The 23008-nt window shown below is 40.2% G+C and overlaps 1 protein-coding gene across 1 annotated transcript in view; it reads right to left on the reverse strand.

Moving 5' to 3' along the window:
- LOC112321996 (putative tetratricopeptide repeat protein 41) overlaps positions 1-23008 on the reverse strand; it is a 69063-nt gene that overhangs the window by 38873 nt on the left and 7182 nt on the right. The window contains exons 2-5 of the mRNA XM_045187121.2: positions 15730-16713; positions 11562-11742; positions 7847-8061; positions 1659-1819 (exon numbers count right to left, since the gene is read on the reverse strand). Of these exons, the coding sequence (XP_045043056.2) occupies positions 1659-1819; positions 7847-8061; positions 11562-11742; positions 15730-16516 (1344 nt within the window). The 5' untranslated portion in view covers positions 16517-16713. The remainder of the gene's footprint in view (positions 1-1658; positions 1820-7846; positions 8062-11561; positions 11743-15729; positions 16714-23008) is intronic.

A 23008-nucleotide genomic window follows, 5' to 3' on the forward strand; every position in this document is an offset into this window, starting at 1 on the left:
CACCAATTCCCATTGCATAGAACCATATTTGGCTGACCCCTCTCTGTTATGAATTTGAGAGTAAAATGTGGACTCTAAAAAGAGGTTCCTACTAGCAAGTATCAATACTTTAACAAAATCATGGACTTCTGGAGAATGGACTATAGTTATGACCAAAGGAAATCCAAGAGAGTGCAAATCGAACCAGTCACAGTTGAAAAGGCAGGCACTGTTTTATACTGAAGAATTGTCACTTTGTTCAGTGATGTTATCTTAAGAGAAATGGTTTTACTTTGGAATGAACTAAACACCTAATAAGATCCTTGTAAATTCCCGTAACAGCCTTTCCCACCACTCAGTCGTCCCTTTATAAATTAAATCCCGAGCACAATTTAATACACTAACTCATTCGGTCCTCCTAACAACCCTCTAGAAAGGCAGAGAAAGACACTGAAGCACGGAGAGGCTCAATGTCTTATCTAATTCATTCTCACAGTAAGCAGAGCTGGGACTTAAGCTGAGGGTCTGGCTCCAGAGATTGTTTCCTAATCACTGCACCAAACTGCTTCAGGTAACTGCCTGGACAGCCCCGTGTCCTCCCGCAGAGCTCTGCCTCCCTCTTCTCCCAGGAGCCCCTCCCCAGAGGTCAAGTCCCTTCATTAGAGGCTCTCTGGACACTACATACTGATCTGTGGCAGCGCTTGTCACAGCTGCACTTTTATACTTATTCATGTGATGATGTCATTAACATCTGCCAGTTCCTACTAGTATGAAAGCTCTGTTCCTTTGCAGGGACCATGACCATCTCTCCTTATAGTGCCTTTCCCACAGTAAGTAGTCAACGATTATTTGTTCAACGGAAGGCGGTTGCCATGTATTAAATTAAAAATCAAAGTATAAAACAATACGGTGTGTAACTTCATTTACAGAAGCAAACATGTCATCTGTGTATACCGACACCCGTAGGAAAAAGAGGGCTATACAACAAGTTTAACAGTGGTGAGACTGTGAGTACATTTAATTTTCTGTTCTCTTCTTCTTCAGCATGCTTCCTATGAGAAACATGTATCACTTACATAATTTATAACTGCATATATTTTATAGCTTTAGAGAAAATGCTTCACAAAGTAATGATTGATATCAAGAAGTGTTAGAGCTTCCATTTATCCAACATTACTTCAAACAGGGGAAAAATTAAAGATAGTAACCAATCAATGGGATTTGGAAAGTACAAAATCAGTGTAGATGAGGCAGACCAAAATATACAGCATAGAAAACACAACAGGGGCCCACTGAATGCCTGATCAAAGTATAAGAGAGCGGGGCCCAACCATGCAGGAGTCAAGGCCACAGTTTCTAGAACCAGACTTCCCGTGTCTGAGTTCCCAGCCCACCACTATCCATCTCATACTGAGTCCCCTCTAGGTAAACGGGGTGATGATCACAGTCTTTCTTTCATACAGCTGTTGTGAGAACTAAATTTGTTAAGATGCCTGAAGTTCCCAGAATGGTGCCTGGCCCACTGTAAGTGCTGTGTAAGTGTCTGTTCCATAAATTGTATCGCAGTAACTGTAAGCAATGTTGGCTGTAGCTATAGACATGCAATACAATGGAGAGGTACATTCTAAATTATGGGGTTTTTTTCTTATAAAATAGGTATCATTTTAAAAAGAGATTACCTTCTGTCCTGAAATGCCATAAATGCCAACCAACTCTTCGACGCCATCTAGTACAAGTACACATGGCTTTAAACTGATGGAAGCAATGAACACTTCTACGAGAAGTGGAAATACCAAGACATGTGAGTCTTCGTTAAGGATGTCAGTTTCAAGTTGAGTACCTATGGCACAGAAATCTGCTTAAATTAGGTGAAAATGGTTCCATCATTGCTAGAACATGTAATGGGATGGGGAAGCAGAAGGGCTTGGGAGCAATGGCTGCTAATTACAGCTGTACAGCTGACACATATATGTCTGTGACATTAGCAGCCTCAAAATATTCAACCCAAAACAGATAACGATATTTACCACGAGATGTCTCCTGTACCTTTGCAGGATTTTATATAAAAAATATTTTGTATGACCCAAAACATTACTCTCATTTTCCAAAATGCGAAAACCATGTTACAAAGAGCGGGATGGGGAGAGAGAGAAGTTAAGCTACCATGATCTATGAAGTTTCTGCAGCCCCTTTTACTTCGGGTGCCTCTTTAGGGGCCAGGGCCACCACCCTGGGCAGCCCAGCAGGGCACACACGTGGCATCTCCCACCCGGTGCTTAGTCTCTTTGGTGCTAGCACATTTTCAGCCTAACATAACCAACCCTAAACTCCTCTACCCACAACACTGGACCCCAAACCTTGGATTCTGAAAATCACCAGGGAGACTTAAGTTATGAACCAGCAAATGGTAAAGGGTGTAATATGAGAAGACCAACTTTCAAACTGCCATGAAGTGACATAGTAGCAGCAACCTAAAATTATAATCAACTACCTAATATTCAAAGAGCATTTTATTACACACAACTGCATCTCGCTTTTATTTTTCAAAAGCAGTATTTTCTGTAGAAACTTAGGCATATTAGAATCTAAAAAATGAAGTTATGCAAAGAAGCTCTAATGGATTAAGTCTCTTGAATGCATGAAGATTCAGTTAAAGCCATGTGGAGTAATTATGCTTAACAAATATTTACTGGTTGCCATTATGGGAAAGATTCTGTGCTAGATGACTTGCAGATGAGGGAGATAAAATGATCCGTAATACAAAGTCAAGGAGTTAAGGGAAGTAGAAATGGGTCTGAAAACAAAAAAACACTTTTGAAGGCAAAATATGAGTCTGAAGTCTGCTGGAGTTTAATGTAGAGCCAGCACAATGAAGAAAAGCTTCATAGAGAGGACATCCCAGATGAGCCCTGAAGAATGCACAGGTAGGAAGAAGGGCGAGGCTATATCCGGCCAGCCGAGGCCTTGGTGAAGGCCTGGAGCTAGGGAGGTACATGAACATTCAGAAAGCAAGCAGTTGTTTAGAGCAGTGGGACTCACCTGGGGCGTTCCAGGGGCTCTAGACATCCTACAACACAGGACAGGGAAGCTCTGTCCCTGATCTACCTGACTTTCAAATGTTCTGTTAGGCACATAATTTAGGGGTGGGGGGTGGGGGGTGGGCACAGGCCTTTATAATTACCTAGCTGGAAACCAACTCTATTTTCCAAGTAAACATATTTCCCCCATGTGTTAAAAACACATTCAATTTTATGAATTCAACTGCCATTTAAACTGATAGAAGATTATATATTACTTAATCTTACACAATACCAAGATTTGTTCACCATTTGATAAAATCACAACCCTGAGAGCAATATTGCTGATGATGTTTGAGCCTTGAACACAACACAGCCACATAAGCCAGCTCTTCCAGCTCTTGCTTTCACGGCCGTTTGCCATGGAGAGGAAGGGACCTGCCTACTCCACTGCCTTCCATTGGATCAGTCTGAGCATTTACATGTTGAAATACACATTATTTTGTAATACATAACTTTATCTCATCTTTTATATTATAGTAGAGGGTTGCATTGATTTTTATAGATGTTTTATCTGAGAAAATGACCATAAAAGCAATGACTTGAAAGTTATACATAAATGTGAGACATAAAGGAGAAGGTAACAAAAAAGATAGAGTTGGAGCTTGAGTCACATGATAAAAAACATGTTTCAAGAACAAGAAGGGAAATACTAATCTTGGTGCTTCATCCTTCAAGTTTTTTTTTTTTAATCTTTAAAATATGGGCGCCATTGAGATTTCAGGCCTTTAAATGACAGAGTTTTAGTAGAAGGCATTCTTGGACCTCATCTAGCCTAGTCCGAGCCTCTCATTTTGTAGATGAGGAAGTTGAGGCCTAGAGATGTGAGGGGATGTGAGTACACAGAGCAGCAGGGGCTTTTAAAACACTCGCTTTTCTAATAGTTTTTCTTCAAACAATAAGTAATCATTAAAGACGGCGTTTCAAGCTTTGTTGTCACCATTTTTTGGTGTTTTCAGTTCATCTGGGAGGCAGGGATTGCTCAGCCATCTCAAAGCTGGCGTAGAGGTTAAGTAACAAAACGAATGTGAATGAACCTCACAGAGGACACAGTACCTGACAATCACAAAGTGCAATATCACTAATAATCATCATCAAAAATATAGTCCTAGGCCAAAAACCAAATAGTCAAGGACGATGATGCTTGTGAATGAGATCTGGGTATATAAAGGAAAGTATACATTCAGTGTTTTTAAAATCACATATCGGGCAATAAAAAATAAAAATAAAAAAATAAAATCACGTGTTGGGCAATAAAATAATTTTTCCTCAAAATGATGTTGAAGATAAAGTCAGCACTATTAGAATTAAAAAATGGCCCCACACATTTCTCTTTATTCTGGCAGGGCCAACTGTCTCTACTAATTGGCAAGGCCTATTACCTAATTAAAATGGTAACATCTAACACCCAGGTGGGACGGGTAAAGTTATAGAGAGAGGAAAACAGTTAACTGATATCATCCCATGATACTTTGTAACAAAACACTTAGTGATTGACAAAAAGGAGGGGTGTTCTTACAGGGATAGAAGGTGTCACCTGGCTGTCAAGTATCATAGGCCATTCCTGAATTTATTCTATTTTGTCCCACTAAAGATTTGTTTGTTTGAAAGATAGCAGCTGTTTTTATTAGGGGCTTTCAGCACCTAAAAACACCTCATTAAAATAACAATTCACTTTGGGAGTAACCTCATAACTGGGCGTGTCTGACTGAGCTCTACCTTCAGCATGGCCACAAAGAACACCTTTGGGAGGGGCCTGAGGATTAGCCATCTCCTCCTGGGGCCAGTCACACCTGCTGCCAGTAGTTTCAATGTCAACGACTTTACACGCCCTGAGAAAGGCACCCAGGGAGAACTCATGCACATATGTTCACCCTACTTACTCACAGACATTCACCACACACACAGAAAGAAGCTCGAATGTCTGTCCCTTCACACAGAGATAGATAATCTACATCCATCAAAACTCACCCTGGGCCCCATGTACTCACTCAGCACCTAGAGGCACACAGGGGTGCCAGCCCTGGGTGAGAACGTATGTATTCCCAAAAGCAGGAAGTCAGACATGCACAAACCTGTAAATGCACAGTGGGCACCTGGAGATGATGGTGATGCTGATGCTGATGATAATAGCTAATATTTATCAGTGGTTACTATATGCCAAGCACTGTGCCAGGTGCCTTTGTTTTTCACTTTTTTATTACCCACATTTTACAAATGGGAAAGTTGAGGCTCGCAGAGTTAAAATAACTTGCTCAAGGTCACGCAGCTCAGTATCGGTTGAGCTCCCCAACTGCTCCTAGAACAGAGGTAGATCCCACATGACTGTTGTCATTCCCTGTGCATACCTTGTATCTTAATATCTCACATTCAAAGCAGAGCTTCTGATTTCCCTCAAAAGCCACTGTCCCACCCCTCCAATGCTGTCCCATCTCAGTGAATAGCCCTGATCATCTAGTTCCCTAAAGCCAAAAACTAAGAGTTATCCTCACTTCCTCCCTCTCCTTCAACTCCCACGTTTAATTCCTCAGCAAATTCTCGATCCATCCAAAGCCTGCTACCCCCATGGCTACTGCTCTCCTTCACAGCACCCTCAGCTCCTGCTTGGGTCATTGCAAGAGCCTCTGACAAGGGCCCTGCCTCTACGCTTGCTCCCCTACACCTCATTTTCCACACCTCAGTCTGATTTTGATCTTTCAAAACTATCAGTGAAATCATGTCACACCCCAGCAGAAAGCCCTCCACTGGCCTCCCATTACACTGTAAAAACCAGTAATAATAATAAATGTAATCACTTTAAAATGGAGTCACAGCTGCCATATCCAAGGAACTGCCTTGCATATCTCAAACCTTTGGGAGATTAAAATTGGCCAAAATAAGCTTTGGCCTGGGCCTACTAAAGCAGCATTGAGTCCCAAAGAACTCTTTGCAAGGATAACAAGAAAGAAGATCTATGACCACTGGGCTGAAGTCCACCTGACTCAAAATTAAAACATTGTTTACAGTTACCATCACTGTGTTGGCGTATCTGCACCAATAGAAGAGCCTTCCTTTTTCTGATGTCATTGTTCCCTTCCCTTTCTCATAAATACCCCTTGTCTTTATCTCCGAATCAGAACACTATTAGGACTTCTGCCCAAATCAGTGCTTCCCGAATGGCTGTTCTTCTTTTATCTCAAACAAATGTTTGTTGCCTCTCACTTAGACCTTTTATTTTTAGGTTAACAGTACTCAGTAGAATCCAGTCCTAACATTCCATCCTATCAGACCCTAATATGAAGCAGCCCAGCCTTCACCTCCTGCTTCACCCGGTACGACTGCCCTGCAGCCCACCAGTCTGGCCACACTTTCCCTTCCTTACTCCCTCAACTTGGTTTCCAGCTTACGACCTGTATTACCTTTGCTGTTCCCTCTGCCTGGAATGTTCTTCCTTCTGATTGCCACTTGGCTGGCTGCTCCCTGTCAATGAGATGTCCCTAGAGATTGTTGCAGAGAAGGCTGCCTGTCCTACAGAAGTTCATGCTCCCCCTGCTAGAGCATGGGGTTAGCTTCCTATCCCTGCTGATGCCCGTGTGGCTAGGCAGGCTCTGGGTAGCCAAGTTCTTGCCAGAAGAATGAGCATAGAAGTGGTGTGTATCGCTGTCAGGCCGGAACTTGAAGGGAACAGCTGTGCCTTTTCCAGTTTTTTCCCCTCTTCCTTTAGCCAAAAGCAGACGGTTCTGAGTTGAGGCCTTAGAGGATGGCACAACCTCAAGATGGAAGGAGTATGTGTCCCCAAATCACTATGTGGCCGGAAGCTACTTGTCACCTAACTAGGAACCCCATACTGGCCTGTTTCATGAGTGAGAAACTGCATTTGAGAAGCCACTGAAATGAGATTTGTTACATGACCTAGAATTACTCTCAAACAGACATGCTCCCTGGTCATTCAATCTAAATAGCCACCCTATCACCCCATCACATCACTTTGCATGGCATTTATCACTGTTTGATAGGTTTCCTGTTTATTTATCTGCCTTTCTCAACTGGGACATCCTGTCTATGGGAGTCATGACCTCATTTGCCCGACTCTCTCATATACACCCAGAACCCAGACAGTGCCTCACACAGGACGGGCAACCAACAAATATTCTGAATGAATGAATGAGTAAATGAATGTGCTCAATAAATGGTAACTGAATTGTGGAGGAGGAAAAATAGTTGAAAGCCACACCCTGCCTTGGAGGATGTCTTCTTTGACTGGGAGGCTACCTCTGAGATACTGGCCTAGCTCCCTCCTTCAGATACTTACTCAGATGTTCCTCCTTAGTTAGGCTTTGCCAGACTACAGTTTTTAAGTCCTAACAGTGCTTACATGCACATACTGCTTACCTTCTTCCTCTGCTTTATTTTTCTTCATAGAACTTAACATCATCAAACAGTCTATACCTTATATCCAGTGAGTTAACTCACTGTCCTCCCCGCCCCCCCCCGCTCTCCAATAACATGAAAAACCCACGAGGGTAAGGAGTTTTGTCCATTTTGTCCACTGTTGCATCCCCACTGCCTGGAATGGTGCCCTGGCGCATAACATTCTCAATAGTTGATGAAGGAGGGAAGGAGGGGAGGAGGGAAGGGAGGGAGGAGGGAGGAAGAAAATTTAATTCTGTGAGAAGAAATGGGCACATATGTAGTTGAAACAATACAGGGTTTAGATTGAAACAAGAGAAAAATAGCCACATGAGCAGAAGACAGAATAACGGATTCCTAACAAAATTTTCTGAATAAATTTGGAAGTTTGATTCTATTACCATAGTTTTTGCCCTGTAATTCTGTGATGAAGTAATGTATCACAGACATGATGTCGCTGCTTTCACAGGTGCTGCCCACAAAGTGAGGGATCATCAGGATATTCGGATATTTCTTTTTGAAGTAATTCACCCAGTTGGCAATCAGAGTGGACTTCCCACAACCACGTTCTCCAGATAAGAGCAAAATAGACTTGGAGCTTGAAGGAGAATTTATTCTGAAAAATAAAGGGGTAAAATATTAGTAAATATTAGTAAATACTCTTGACTAAGAATATTTACTAAGGAAAAGAGGGAGGGATGGATGAAGAGAGGGAAGAAAAATTTTCCCACATATGTCTGTCTCTAAGAGATATGAAATTCTAGTCTCTCAACTTGGGCTTCAATTGGCTCCCGATAAAACCCTCTGGGCTTTAGCTTTGTCCAATGTAAAATTAGGGCAGTAGAGAGATGGCAACCTCATAAGGCCCTCTCAGCTACACAGATCCAAGAGTTGTCCAATATGAACATCGGGTTACATGAAGGTTCCCAGGGAGGGGGACTCTACCAAGTCAGTCCGCTGCCATTGTATCTGCCCTGCTCATCCCTCCCCAGAGTAACAGCCACCACCAGCAGACTGGTCCCCCATGTAACATCATATCAGGAGAGAATAAAAAATCCAAGCCCTCATATGTTGAGGTTACTCATCAATTCTGATCACCATGATATTAGAAACCCAATGATGAGATGACCATAGTTGTTAGGGACTCACTGAGGAGTAAGCAGCTTGCGCCTCTACTAGGGTATTCTGGCTTGTACTATAGCAGAAATACAATTCCTTTGAACTGGCATGAGCATAAATTAACTTGGTCCATTGCTTAATTTTTAGTGAAAAGCTGCTGGGCATGCAGAGGATTCCCAGGTCTGTGGGTCGCGCTACACAGAGACTTTAGACCTGCTCCTTACACACTGCAACGTAATAAATATGTGTCCAGTGGTTTTTCATTGCTGTAAGTTCCTTGAGGGCAGATACCAGGCTTATTTCATTCTCTGTGGCATAGTTAGTGACTGGCACAGTACCTGATCATAAGTGTTGAATGAGTGCAGGAAAGAAAATAAATAAACCTGACATTCAGTTTTAGTGAATCAAGAGGATCAGTCTGAAAACCCATTAAAATAAGAACCCTAGAGCAGAATCATTAACTACTAGTTACTCCATAAGAATTCCATCTCCACTTATACGAAACCAGTATCTTATTGCGTTAATTATTTCACCATCCAATTTGAATGGCAGAATTTGATGTTGTGTTCCACTTCCACCTTGCCCCTCATTCAGTCTATCCTCAGCCACGCTGCCACAGTGAGCCTGTCAAATATGTCATATAGGTCATTGCTCAGCTCAAAAGCAGTGGAAGCCCAAGTTCTCACGATGACCCATGAGACCAGACAGAACCCACATCCTGCCCCTATCCATTACATCTCCAACCTCACCCCTACTGCCCTTCCCTCGGCTCTCACTTCCTTCCAGCTGCCTGGCCTCCCTGCCACTCCGCCCACCCCAGGGCCTCTGTGCTTGCCTCTGCCTCTGTCTGGGCCATCCTTCCAACCCATATTTGCAAAGCTTCCTCCCTCACCTACTTCTAGAAGTTACCCAAATGCTACCTTCTCTCCTGCCAGATGGCCTATTCCCTTTCAAGTTTTCATTTTGCTCCATAGCACTCAAAGGCATCTAATCTACTACATTTTTTACATATTTATTATGCTTACTACCTGTCTCCATATGTAACTTCCATGGAGGCAGGGATTTTTCTCTCCTTTTTCATCCCATTTCCCTTTAGTGTTTCTCTATGCATTTTCCCTTTATGTAAATCTTAGAATATATATACATGTAATTCTTCTGTTCGATCTTTTTTTAATTGAGACAATTGACATATACTATCACAATAGTTTTATGAGTACAACAGAATGACTTGATACATGTCTATATTGTGAAATTATTACCAGAGATTTTTGCCTCTTTTGTTCACTGCCATATCCCTTGTATCTAAAACTCTTCTGGGCACTTAGCAGATAAAATCAGTACGGGAAAAATACAAAGATAATACATTTACATAATTAGGCTAGGGTCTTAATGATTTCTTCTCAAGAACAAATAGAAAATGAAAACATTGCAAAGCATTCTGTGGCTCCTTTCAAAATGAGGGAAAAATGCTATTTGCTCTAGATGATTGGTTATTAATACAATACTTTGAAACTTCAAGAGAATGCCCTTTTCTGGTACCTATACACACTATTCATAAAATTATGGCACATAGTATTCTTTCCAACCAGCAAAGCAAACAGAGCTCTGAACGATTCCACATGGCTCATCTCAAAGGAGTTATTTAATTGTATTTTATTGGCACAACTGTAGTTGTTTAATTACAATAAAATGCATTAAATTTCTCATTCACTCTAAAATACTTAAAATTATAACCTAAGTGAGATATAATTCACATACCACCCCCAAAAATCACCATTTTTAAGTGTACAATTCAATGGTTTTCAGTATATTCACAAGGTTGTTGAAATATCACCACTATTTAACCCACGAACATTTTTAGCACCCGAAAAAGACACTTTACCACCATTAAGTCATTCTCTGTTTCCTCTCCACCCTCATCCCTGGCAGCCACTCACCTACTTTCTGTCTCTGTAGCTTTGCCGATTTAAATCCTATGGTCTTAAAAACCTTGACTGAGTGCCATGCTATATTAACCAAATAAGTTGTCTTCCTCTTGGCATGGGTTCCCAGAACCACAAGAATGCTGGTAGCTCTGCGCCTTAGTGGGGTGAACTGGTGGGTGCTGAGACAGGGTCAGAGACAGTGAAGGACAGCCCTGAGCCATCTGGCCACTGGAGTTCATTTCAAACTACAAAACTCTCACAGCATCAACGACATCTGTGGTACAAGCTGGAGGATGAGCATGGAAGAAATATAGCTGTCCCCCAAACCTCCCTATTTCTAGGGATGAGACTGGGAGGGACACCTGAGACAACCACAGTGCTTACTTCACATCTCAGCCTCTTCATGCCTGTGGGTGGGAAGCAGTGTACGTCACCACCCAGGGTGGGAAAAGGTGGGGGTTTCAATGTAGAGGACACTAGCTAAAACATGAAGGGGCGCATGCTCTGGATAAGGTAACTCTGTTCCTTACACATAAGTACAAATAATGATATGGCCCATAGTAGTCATTTAACTGATGACTACTATGGGACATAGTAGTCATCCAGTAGTGCTGGCTGGATATCTAAATGTAATTAATAATGGGCTGCTGATGTGTGGGGAAGCTCTTTGTAAAATATACAATACTGTGCAGATGCATTATTCATAATTCCTAATCTAATTCCTTCTCTTTAAAGTTATTCCATCGTTGTCAGGAATTACTTAGACCAATTTTGATCTATGCGAGAAAAAAGAGGCAAATACCCTGCCCTCCAAGAGTTTATACTCTTCTTGAGGAAACGGGAAGAAAGTTCATGAAATAGCCAGGAAACCTTTGCATATGCAGAGTGATACCTAATCAGGAAATTGTAAGTCAGGGGTGGCTTTCAGGAGGGCCTCACATACAGGAAGGGATGGGCACAGAATGGGGGAAGTGATGGAAGAAATTCCAGACTTGGGGAAGTCACATTTATTAAATTCAGGCTGGTTTTGCTTGAGCCTGGTGCAAAAGGTTGGGATTTCTTGACGTCTTACCTGAGAACAGAATCTGAACTGGAAGCTGCTGCTGTGTTATCAAAATCAAATTCCAAGTCCTTTAAGGCAAATCTCTCCAAGATTTCAAAGGTTCTGTTTGACTCCTTGGAAGCAGCAAACACTTGCTGGCACTTCTCAATAAACTCTTGGTGATAGAAACGTTCAGAGTTGTGCTTGTAGTCTTTATGGTCAAAAAGATAAGTTTTAACATCTTAAGATTCATAGTTTCACACTTTCAATTACACACAGTTATTATAAAAGCCCAGGAAAGTATCGACCCCCTGTATCTGTATCACCTTCTTTCTGGGTTGGCTCCATAGTCCACAACCCCTTCCATATCTGCATGAAAGCAAATGCATCCCCTCGCAGCCGCATTTGTATGTCTCAAATTTACAAATCAGCTTTGGGCTGGCTGCTGTACTGCTGAGTTCCCTGGTGTGATTGCTCTCGCCAGAGTCACATGCCCTTCTTTAAAGTTGAGGATGGATAGTTAAAAGGTTCGGTGAGGTTGAGCTGTACTCGCCTTTGGAGGTGAAGTTAACTCCATGGCTAGATGAGCAGTTTTACCACAAATCAAGCAGTTTCATCTTCCTAATGCTATGTGTACCTGAAGTCCTACTTAGGATTCCAGGTTATTTCATGACTTCAGAATGACAAGAGCAAAAAAAAAAAGTAGATTTATTGCATATGTATATTACTTCATCTTTTCAAATTGTTAGCTAAGAACGAAGATACCTGATTAAATCTTGTGAGGTACATGTGTGTCTTGGATGGCAGGGGTTGGGGAAGTTGGGTGTATCTTTAGGATGAGGCACCCTAATGCAATGACAACCATAGGTACAGTTGCAACTCTGCTACCGGACAAGTCCCTTAATCTCTCTGGTAAAATAAGGAGCAGGACCAGACAACTGGATCATCTCTGAGATTCCTTCTGGGGTCAATTTAATGTGATTCTAAACTATTGCCTAATTAATTACAGTCAGGGTGTTCTGGACTGCCAAAATACCCTCCTGTTTCTGGAGGCACCTGTACTCCCCAGGTGTGAGTGTGTGAGTGTGTGAGTGTGTAACTGGTGTAGAGTAGGGGAAAGCTGTTATGCAGAAAAGGAACACCAGGTAGATTAGCCTGGTAACTTCCCACAGTTTCCACATTGTACCTGCATAGCTAACTGGGCTGCCCTGTGGTTCACATTAGGGCCAGAATAGACCTGGAAGACCTATGGTCTGGCCAAGGGCAGCTTCAAACTTCAAAAATTCTACACAGAACTTGGGATAACACCACAGTTCAGTGGGTCTTTTGAACCAATCTCGAACCTCACCAACTAATCTCAGGTATCTCCAAGGGCCTCAGAAATGCTTCCAAGGGTCAAGAATATGAAGTGATAGCTCTGCATTGCCTTACAGTAACTAGCAGCTGCCCAGATGGCCTATTGCTACCCAAGCGGAGAGATTTTGGAATGAACTGGACAGTTAAAGGGTAGTGAATATCCAAAAAACAGTAATAATAGTAATTTAGGATGTTTTTCTAATACCTTTTTCATAATTCTTCTGTACCTTCTAATTCAGACATTTAGTCCACATATTATACACTCAGAAATAAAGTCTAAAACAAGCTAATCTTTCAATAATAACCAAAGTCAAAGACTATGGAAAATACTATGAAGAAATGATCTGTCCCTAGTCTAAATACATAGAAAGGCTTGATTCTGTTTGTTTTTCTCTTTTACTGATGTTCAATTACAGTTGTCCCCATTTTTCTCCCATTACTCTCTCCTGCCCTACCCACCCCCCACCTCCCCCATTCAATCCTCCCCCTCCCTTTGTACTTGTCCGTGGGTCCTTTATACTTTGGTCCTTCCCCTTCTTTCCCCTGTTATCCCCCTCCCTGGTAAAAAGGCTTGATTCTTGAACATATTGCTAAATATTAATCAATGGGTGCAGTTCAGATTCAGATTAGCCGGAGACTATCACTTATTAACCATATTCCAGGGGTTAACCAAATGTGTATATTCTTCCAGGACTCATTTATTTATTCTTATTAACGATTTACTCTGTGCCTCATCTGTGTCACACACTGTTTTTAGGTCCTTTAAACACATTATTACTCTCAAGGTTAATGTGAACACATTACATAGAAGAAGAAACTAAGGATTCCCAATATTAAGTCATTTGCTCAAGGTCATATGATAGGAACTGAAAAACCTGGGGTCTGAGAGCACGTCTATCCTTAGACATTCTAAAACTCCAAGCCTGTAGCGAATATTCGTGATACTTTTCGGCTGCCCAACATCCATTCACCCGACCCGTAACATCCCCAGATTAGCAGTTGAGATTCAATCCTGTCCCATTTCTCAGTTCAGGTTATCCCGTGAGTCTGACTCCACCTCCAGCTCCAAAGGTGGCACATGACCCAGCACTAGCCCCTCAGAGCATCACATTCTCTTAGTACCAGGGATTGTGACAGATCCAAGAACATGGTCCAGGTCGGACTAATCAGAGACAGAAAGACTCACATGAGGACCTTGAACCATTTCTGTTGAATTTGAACCTGGAGCTGCTACAGCCATCTTCCTGCCATGGAGGAGAAGCCAGAGTTGTGGCAACATTAGGACAGCAGAAACACAGGGAGAAAAGGGGAGAACCAGGGCCTGGGTAAAGCCTGTCTGAGTCCAACTTAATCCTGGGCTTTAAAGTTATATAAATGAATACATTTCCTTTCTGTGGAAGCCAGTTTGGGTCACTGAAAACCGAAAGAATTATGATTGCACAGTGTTCTTTTCCAGGGCTCCAAAATGATTTGGTTTGTTGACAGTCTTGTTTGACCAGCACAGATGGGATTTCATCTGCACCCCTGCCCACCCCCACAACACTGCATTTGAATGACTTTAGGTGAGTCAACTCTCTCCCCTTACCACAGATTCCTCTGAGCTCTATCATATTACAAGGATTATCAACTGCCTGGTCCTTGGAAGCATTTGAATGTACCACCTGCCCTTCATTTCACGTTCCCACATTAACTGGGCCCTTACAACAGTAATTCCTAACTTTGGGGGGATGGGGAGGGGAGTCACGGAACGTTCTGAGAATCTAATCAAAGACAAAGTCCATCTTCCTATGCCCTCAAGAAAAAATGCACATTGCATATAAACTTCCCATTCTTCATATAATTTTAGGGACATCATACATCTCTTCTGAAGTCTGACTAGGTAAAGAAGCACTATGAAACTGATATTGCTCTGCCCTTTTTAATATGGTACACATCCACATGATACTATTTTCAAAAATAAAGTAATCATTTCATTTAGAGGCAATATGATGTCAGGCAGGCAGTGCTTCTCAAGTTTAGATGTGCAAATTCTAACTCAGTAGACCTGGAAAGGGACCCAAGATCCTGCTTTGCTAACAAGCTCCCAGATGATGCTGAGAATACTGGTCCATGGATGATTACCCTCTGAATAGTAAGGATGAAAGAGAACAAGAATGGATTTTGGAGTCATAAGGACCTAGGTTCAAGTCCCAAAATGGTCCCTCACTAATTATGTCACATTAGGTGAGTCACTTACCTGTTACAAACAGCTTCCATTTGCTCATCTGTAAAACAGGAATTATAGTGCCTACTTTGCAAGGCTAAACCTTGAAGACTACGTATGATAACATAAGCACCAGGTGATTAATAAAAGTTAGTTCTCATCCGTTTACATCAGGGTTTCTCACCCCTGGCAATACCGACTTTGGGGCTTGGATAATTCTTTATTATGGGGGACTGTCCAGGGCACTGTAGGATACTTGGCAGTATCCCTGACCTCCCCCTGCTAGATGCCACCAGGACACCACAAATGTCTCCAGATATGGACAAATGTCTCTTGGGGGCAAAATCGGCCCTAGTTGGGAGCCTCTGCCCTAGATTTACAAAAAATATCTACAGCTGCCGGATATTTCAGGTGTTCCGTGAGCTCGTTAACGTCCTAATCTTTCGTGATCCGTTATTTGCTCTTAGTTTCAATTTCAAAAATCTTCAAATGGAGAAGTACATATTACAGGAATATGGTAACAATTTTAAGTGCTTACGGAATATATTCAATCATTTTATATTCCCTTCACAAGGCAGACATACAGAATACATTAACCTTATGTTGATAATAGATTTAGCTATCTCCATGTTTACTAACCTATATTTTCAGTCATGAAGGTGTCTGGGTACAGTTTTTCTATCACAACGGACCAGTCCTTCAAAACCAGCTCACCCAATTCCTGGAGATCTCTATAAAATCTGACAGGGAGCCCTTTGCTAATAATCTTGGCCTTAAGCTTTCCAATCCTTAATTTTTCCTCGTTGTCCATCGGAGAACCTAAGGACAGCTTTTCCTCCTTTTCTGCATCCACGGCCTTCAGCAGCGTGGTTCCAGTCCTAAAGTAAAAATACTGAAATTGAGACTCATTCAGAAAGGCTGCTTGGATGACCTCCAACTCTGTCAGACTGCAGCTGAGATTCTCCAGGACCCAGGGATAACCGTTTTCTGCGGCAACACGGAGATTCTGTTCCACTCTGGACAAACCTGACAAGTCAGTGGCTTTGGTGAACGTGAAAGGCAAGTAGTCAGGGAGAAAGTCCCCGTATGTGTCGCCCAGCATGCAGATGAAAAAGGGAGAGCAGCTGTTCACATAGTCGAGGCAGAGCTTCAGAAGTTGGGAGTGGAGGCAAACATGCTGTCTACGCAGGCTGGAGGGTAAGGGCGTGTGGCCCGTCAATGCTGACCACCTCAGGTCCACAGCTTTGAAATATGTACCCCGCGAACTGCAGAGTTCATTGAGCTGAGGGAAGATGCGGTTTGCCAAAAAGTCTCTCTCTTCTTTGAAATCATTCTGAGTGGAGCAGATGTAAGGCTGAATGGGTTTCTGGGGCTTCGAAACGAGGTGGGCACAGCTGTCTACATCTTCATTCACCATCTGGCTCATTTCACTTTACTTGGGGATGACATCATGCTTAAAACATAATTTTCACCTTGGAAGCCTCTAGGACTCCCTCTGAATTACGTTTGCTACAAACAGACTGAAATCTTTGCCCATAATTGTTTCTTTCTTATGGACATGTGAAGGTTAAGATGCCAACCAGCGAATGAACAGAGTTGAAAACAATCTAGTTTAAGTTAGGACTGAAAAAGAAAAAAAATGCATTCATTTTAGGATGGCAGGAAGATCTCATATCGACTGTTCTCCCCCCAAAGCTTTCGTTGAAGACCTGAGAACCACGAGGTGAGTGGGCACTGGACACAAAGCCCTCCCTCTTTTCCTCAGCCTCCCATTCCGCCTTCCCAGTGTTCCTTCGGCTAGCTGCTACTTCTGCCCCCTATGAATTTGAAAATTACAGAAAGGGTCTTTGCTGAGAGTGTGAAAGGAAGACAAATCCGGAAAAGGTGCCTAATGTATCTAGGAGCAGAATAAGCCAAGACCTGTGACTGTGACCAGAAGCAAGAATGAAAATGGGTATGAAGTTGACATCAGGACAAAAGAAACAAAGTATGATAAGGCCCAAGACCTCCTCGAACCTGAGAGGCAAAGAAGTCTGGATCTAAGAACCTGATGGAGTTCTGTGCTCTTTTGAAATCTGAAGTTATGTAGGTTCACACAACATTCCACTCACCTACACGCATGGGGAATTCAATGTCACTGAGCTAATGGAAAAACCACGTGCCCTCCAACAAGGATGAAGGGGTCTTGCTCAGAGTGTGAAAAGGAAGCTATGCTTGCATTTCGCTCAGAAACAAGAAAATTTGATGAACACTGCCTAGTGGAATGAGCTTTTTCTTGATATAACTCATCTCCATACCAAATGTTGTTTTGGTTACAGTTATTGCTTTCACCTATGGAGAAATATATCATGTTACAATTTATAGAGCAATTTTTCATCCAGATCCCCTGACAATTATATAATAATGCAGTGCCTTTTTAAAAAGTGTTACCCCTTTTGCATTTGTCACAATAATCCTATGACAGATAATATTACCACCCTACTTTACAGATGAGGAAACAAAAGTTCAGAAAGGATAAGCAACATGTCAGAAGTGACTTGGCTAGTAAGTGGAAAGCCAGGATCTAAACACGGCTTGGCTTAACTCCAGAACAAATACATTATACTGCCCCCATGTTATGGATTATAGTCACGAAGATGATGTAAATCCATGGGTGGGAAACCCCGATCCAATAAATAGGTGGCAATCTGAAAAAAACTGATTTAAATCATATTCTCACTATATTATAGCAAAAAGAAAAATTCTAAAAGATGACAGACAGGCATCATGGGTGCTTAATTAATAGATTTCTCCCCTGTCACATAGGAGGCTAGAATTAGATTAACAGCCTCACAAACACCCACCTTCTCCTACCCCCATATGATCAGGGGTCGTTTCTATCTTGGTCACTATCACGTCCCCAACAACTAGTATAATGACTGGCTCAGAGTAGGTGTTAAGTAAAGTTTTAATTTGTTGAATGAAAATTTTCAATACAATCTTTGGAAGAAAAAACAAAATTAAGTATTTATCAAATCTGAATAGAACTTCTAAAGCTTTTATAAGCTGTATAAAAAATCACAAAAGAAAAGATGAACAGACATAATGACATTTTAAAAAAACTTAAAAGGCAAAAAGACTATTAAAAAATTTCCAAAAATAAATTTATCTTTATTCCAAGAAAAATACTGACACCCTAGTAAACTAATAACCAAAATATACAAAGAGAGAGAAAAAGAACAATACAAGAATATACATAAAAGCATATTCAACATTTCTAGAATTCAAAGAAATTTAAAAATAAGCACTGTTATAGATTTTTTCAAGTATAGCTACCTAAATATTGGTAAAACATATCTCAGATAATTTTCAAAAGCTATTGGAAAGTATATTTGGAAACTACATTGCAATATACTTTAAAATATATTAGTGTTTATAATTTTTGACTCAACGATTTTACTTTCTGGGAATCACTCCAAGGAACTAACCAAAATAGTGAGAAAACTACAGCCAAGATGTTCATTGTATTGTCTATAATAGAAAAGATAGTAGAAGCACACAAACTAGTCTTCACTAAGGGGATCACTAAGAGGATAGAAGTGCAACTGCCAAAGGCAGGTTGTGCATCTACTGATACGACAGTTAGGGACTTCTTCCATTCATGGCAGAATAGCAGGGCCTAGACTCACCTACCCTCTTTAAAAAACTAGAACACTGGGCAAAATATATGAAATACCTACTTTTGGACATTAGACAATATAAGAGTGATCCCCAAGAGAAGTAAACTAGAGGAGCTATATTATTATCAGAAAAAGTGGACTTCAGAACAAGAGTATTACTCAGACTACAGAGCGACATTAGGAAATGATAAAGTAGTCCACCAAGAAGATAAAACAATCCAAAGAGTATAGTCACCTAACAACAGAGCTTCAAAAGACACCAAGCAAAAGCTGGTAGAAATGAAAGAGAAATAGACAAACCCATAACATAGTTAGAGATTTCAACATTCCTCTCTCAGTAATCGATAGTAGACAGGTAATCCTCAAGAATATACAAGATCTGAGAAACACTATCAAAACAACTTGACCTTACTGACATTTTTGGGACATTCACCCAACAACAAAAGAATTCAGGTTCTTTTCAAGCACCCACAGAACAAGGGCCAAACTCTAAGCCAGGGGTTAGCAAACTACAGCGTGAGGCCAAAGCCCACCTGCTGGCTATGTTAACAGAGAATATTTTATTGGAGCACAGCCAATCCCATTCATATTATGAATTTCATACCACAACAGCTAAGTTGACAGGGATCATATAGCCCTCAAAGCCTAAAAGAGTTTCCATCTGGCCCTTTAAACAATAAATTTGGCAACTGCCATTCTAGACCATAAACCAAAAACTCAACAAATCTGAAACGACTGAAATCATATAAATTATGTTCTCTAATCACAATGGAATTAAATTAGAAATTGATAACAGAAACCTGAAAAATTCACAAATTTTGGAAATCAAACATTACATTTCTAAATAACTCATGGGTTGAAAATGAAGTCACAAGAAATCCTAGAATAGGGACAGAAGGACAGGGGGAGAAATTACGGGGAAGAGTCACAGGGAACTCTTTAGGGTGATGGGAATGTTCTGTCTTAAATATAGTGATGGTTAGGTGTAGGCATTCATCAAAACTCATCAACTGAACACTTAAAATGGGTATGTTTTAGTTCGTGTAAATTATACCAAAATAAAGTTAAATTTTTTAAAAATTTGAGATCTACACAGGAGGAAAATGTTTATAAGTACGGCTTAAATAAAAAGAAAAAATAAGTACAGGCATAATAACAATAGTATTAATGAAACAGAGCTAAACGTGGGAAACACCAGTAGAGAGGTAAAAAGCACAAGCTCAGACCAATTCCCTGGATTCAAGTCCTTATAGTAAGTTTCTTAAATTCACAGCGCTTTGGTTTCCTCATCTGCAAAGCAAGTATAACAGTATCTATACATAAAATGGCTGAGAAGATTAAACAAGGTACTAGATGCAAAATGCTAAGAAACAGTGCCTATTAACAAATATTCAAGGAATGTTATCATAACTAGAATCAATGTACATGAGGAAAAAACAGGAAAGAAAAATGATATAGCACTGTGTTAGAATGGCAAGATTATGGCACATCTATTTTTCTAATCAAAATGACAGTAAATTGTAACTATATTATTATTATTTATAATTAAAATTTTAATTAAAAAATAGTAATTGCCATACCTCATTCCACAACTGCTGATAAATAACTTTCCTAGTTCTTGGGAAAAGGGAGGATTAACTGAGAGAAAACAGAAACAAAAAACCTAGCAGACTGAAATGGAAGGAGTTATTTTTGAGTGGAAAGAAGATACAGAAAAGTAGGACACATCTTTTTATTTTTCTTTAAAGAAATTTAAGTCAAAAAATATTAATTAGAAACTTTTCATCATTACGATAAGTGGAAAACCCTTATCATATGCTAAAAATAGCCATAAAAATAAATGCTTTAAAGCAAACAGTGTGAATAAATTCTAGTTAGATACAGTTGTCTTATTAAGAACATAGACTAGCATGTACTTACTAGGAAGACATTGAAGACAAATGATACCAAACTGACTTTCCATCAGCATAATCAGAAAGACAGACAGAGAATTGAAAGGATACAACACCTGCACCAAGGAATCAAAGCTAGGAAGGTGTGTCCCTGACCCACCTGATTGCAGCAAGTGGCACCCCAGGGGCACCTCCCACATTGTCGGGGAGCTCACAGAGTTTGAGTGTGGGCCTCGGAGTCACATAAACCCTGCCTCAAGGTCTGACTCCACCACTACTCCCTGCAGCTGGAAATCTGGAAATAATGACCACACCCATGTGGCAGGACTTCATGCAATTCTGCATGATAGGCATCTACCTAATAAACTCATTAAATAAAAATTTGTTTTCTTTTAGCACTGCTAGGGTACACTTCTCATTAAGAAATATCTTTCCCAACAGGTTTCTTAAGCAAATCATCACTGTTTAATTTACATTTGATAATCTGCAAGGTACATACTAAGCCCTCAATAAATGTTTGCCATTCCTATTGTTGTCAATGTTGACATTACCGCAAATGTTTGACTTCATAGTTTGCAATAAAGCAGGCCCAGTGACATCACTGTATTTACCACTGCACCTAATAAGTAAACATTAAGAGAGTATCTATTAACTGGCCAAATGCTCCTCTGACCTTTTTCAGAAATTTCTATATTCAAATGCCATGCCTCCCACCCTCCATCCTCAATGAACATAGCATTGAACTTGAGTGATTTTTACTGAGAGCCCAAGGTATACTTTTCTCTTAAGCTTTTTATACTTAAAAGATGTAAATCAGTGAGAATGTAAATCGGTACAACTTTCCTTGAAAGCAATTTGTCAGTGTCTATCAAAAGCCTTCTAAATCAAGCCAGCATTTTATTTCCAGCAAGCGTTGCAATTTCGAGAACTTATTCTATTTGTCTACAGGGATTTACCTCTGGGAGTTTTCATAGCAGGAATATTTATAATGGTTTAAAAATTGGTAGCAAACTAAATTCCAACAATAACAAATTGGACAATTATGACATAGTCATGACATGAAATAGCGCACACCCATTAGAAGATACTTTGTAAAAAATATTTACTTCTAATAATGTTTACCATACGTTGGCAAGTGAAAAAGACAGTTATAAAAAGTTATAAAACAGCATTACTGTGTGATCCTAATTAATTTAAATATGTTAAATATTAATGAAGGCACCAAGATGCTAATAGTGATATAAAGAAATATGGGTTACTTTAATTTCTTCCTTGATCTTTTTTAATTTCCAAATTTTTATAATACATATTTCTGTCTTTTGAAATCATGCAAAGATAAAATTTCTTTTTTAAAAAAAGCCTTTAAAACTCTTTCAAGTTGTCAAGAGGTATGTGGTGGCTAGAACAACCTAAGACATTTTTTAAACATGAGTTCCACTTTGTTCTGCCATTGTTCTGCTAACTCTGGGGCCTCATTTAATTTCTCTGGACCTCAGATTTCCTAGGCTTTCTATCTTTCTTCATAAAGGGAGGCTGGGGAGGCTTGAGATGGGGGTATACGTTGGTAGAGCCTTTCTTGTAGGGGAATTGCTAAATATCCATGGACTTTTGAATGCACATACTCTTTGACCTAACCAATCCACAACTGAAAATTTATCCTCCAGACCAGCTTGCACAAATACTAAAACCTGTGCATATTCAAACATTCCCTGAAGCACTGACTGTAGTAACACCAAACTAGAACGAGACAAATGCGTGCGAATAGGGGAGTACATAAAAAGGAATGAGACATCCAAGCTATATTAAGTGGAATAAGCTAACATTTAGAGTATTGTTCTATTTATCTGTAAAAAGTTAAACATTTTATATTTTTACATTTTATTGCACACACACATCTCTAGAAGAGAGTGGTGGGTGGGAACAGAGGAGTGGGGAGAACCTGCAACTCTTACCTTTGATCTTATAGTTTTCTTTACCATTTGGGTTTTTTAAACATGAAAATATATGTTTTATAATTTTAAATCGAAGGGAGAGTTGTGGAACTACATGATCGCTAAGACTGCTTCCAGCTCTACAACTCTGTTAAATTGCTATTGAAAATTACCATATTTTGCCGTGTATAACGCACACTCACGTTTTTGGCCCAAACTTTCAGGGAAAAAATATTTTATTTTAATTTTTTAATTCAATATTTATTTATATTTAGATAATTTTTTTGTATTATAAAGGAATTTTAGCATTTATTTTTGAACATATTGTGAAACAAGAAATTTTATGTAACAAATAATTACAAAACACAGGAACAGATACAAGGTATTTCAGGTACTATCCATATATAATGTGTATCCTTATGTTTCCCTCAAAAAT

This window comes from Desmodus rotundus, chromosome 3 (genome assembly GCF_022682495.2).
Source record: "Desmodus rotundus isolate HL8 chromosome 3, HLdesRot8A.1, whole genome shotgun sequence".
Lineage (NCBI taxonomy): Eukaryota > Metazoa > Chordata > Mammalia > Chiroptera > Phyllostomidae > Desmodus > Desmodus rotundus.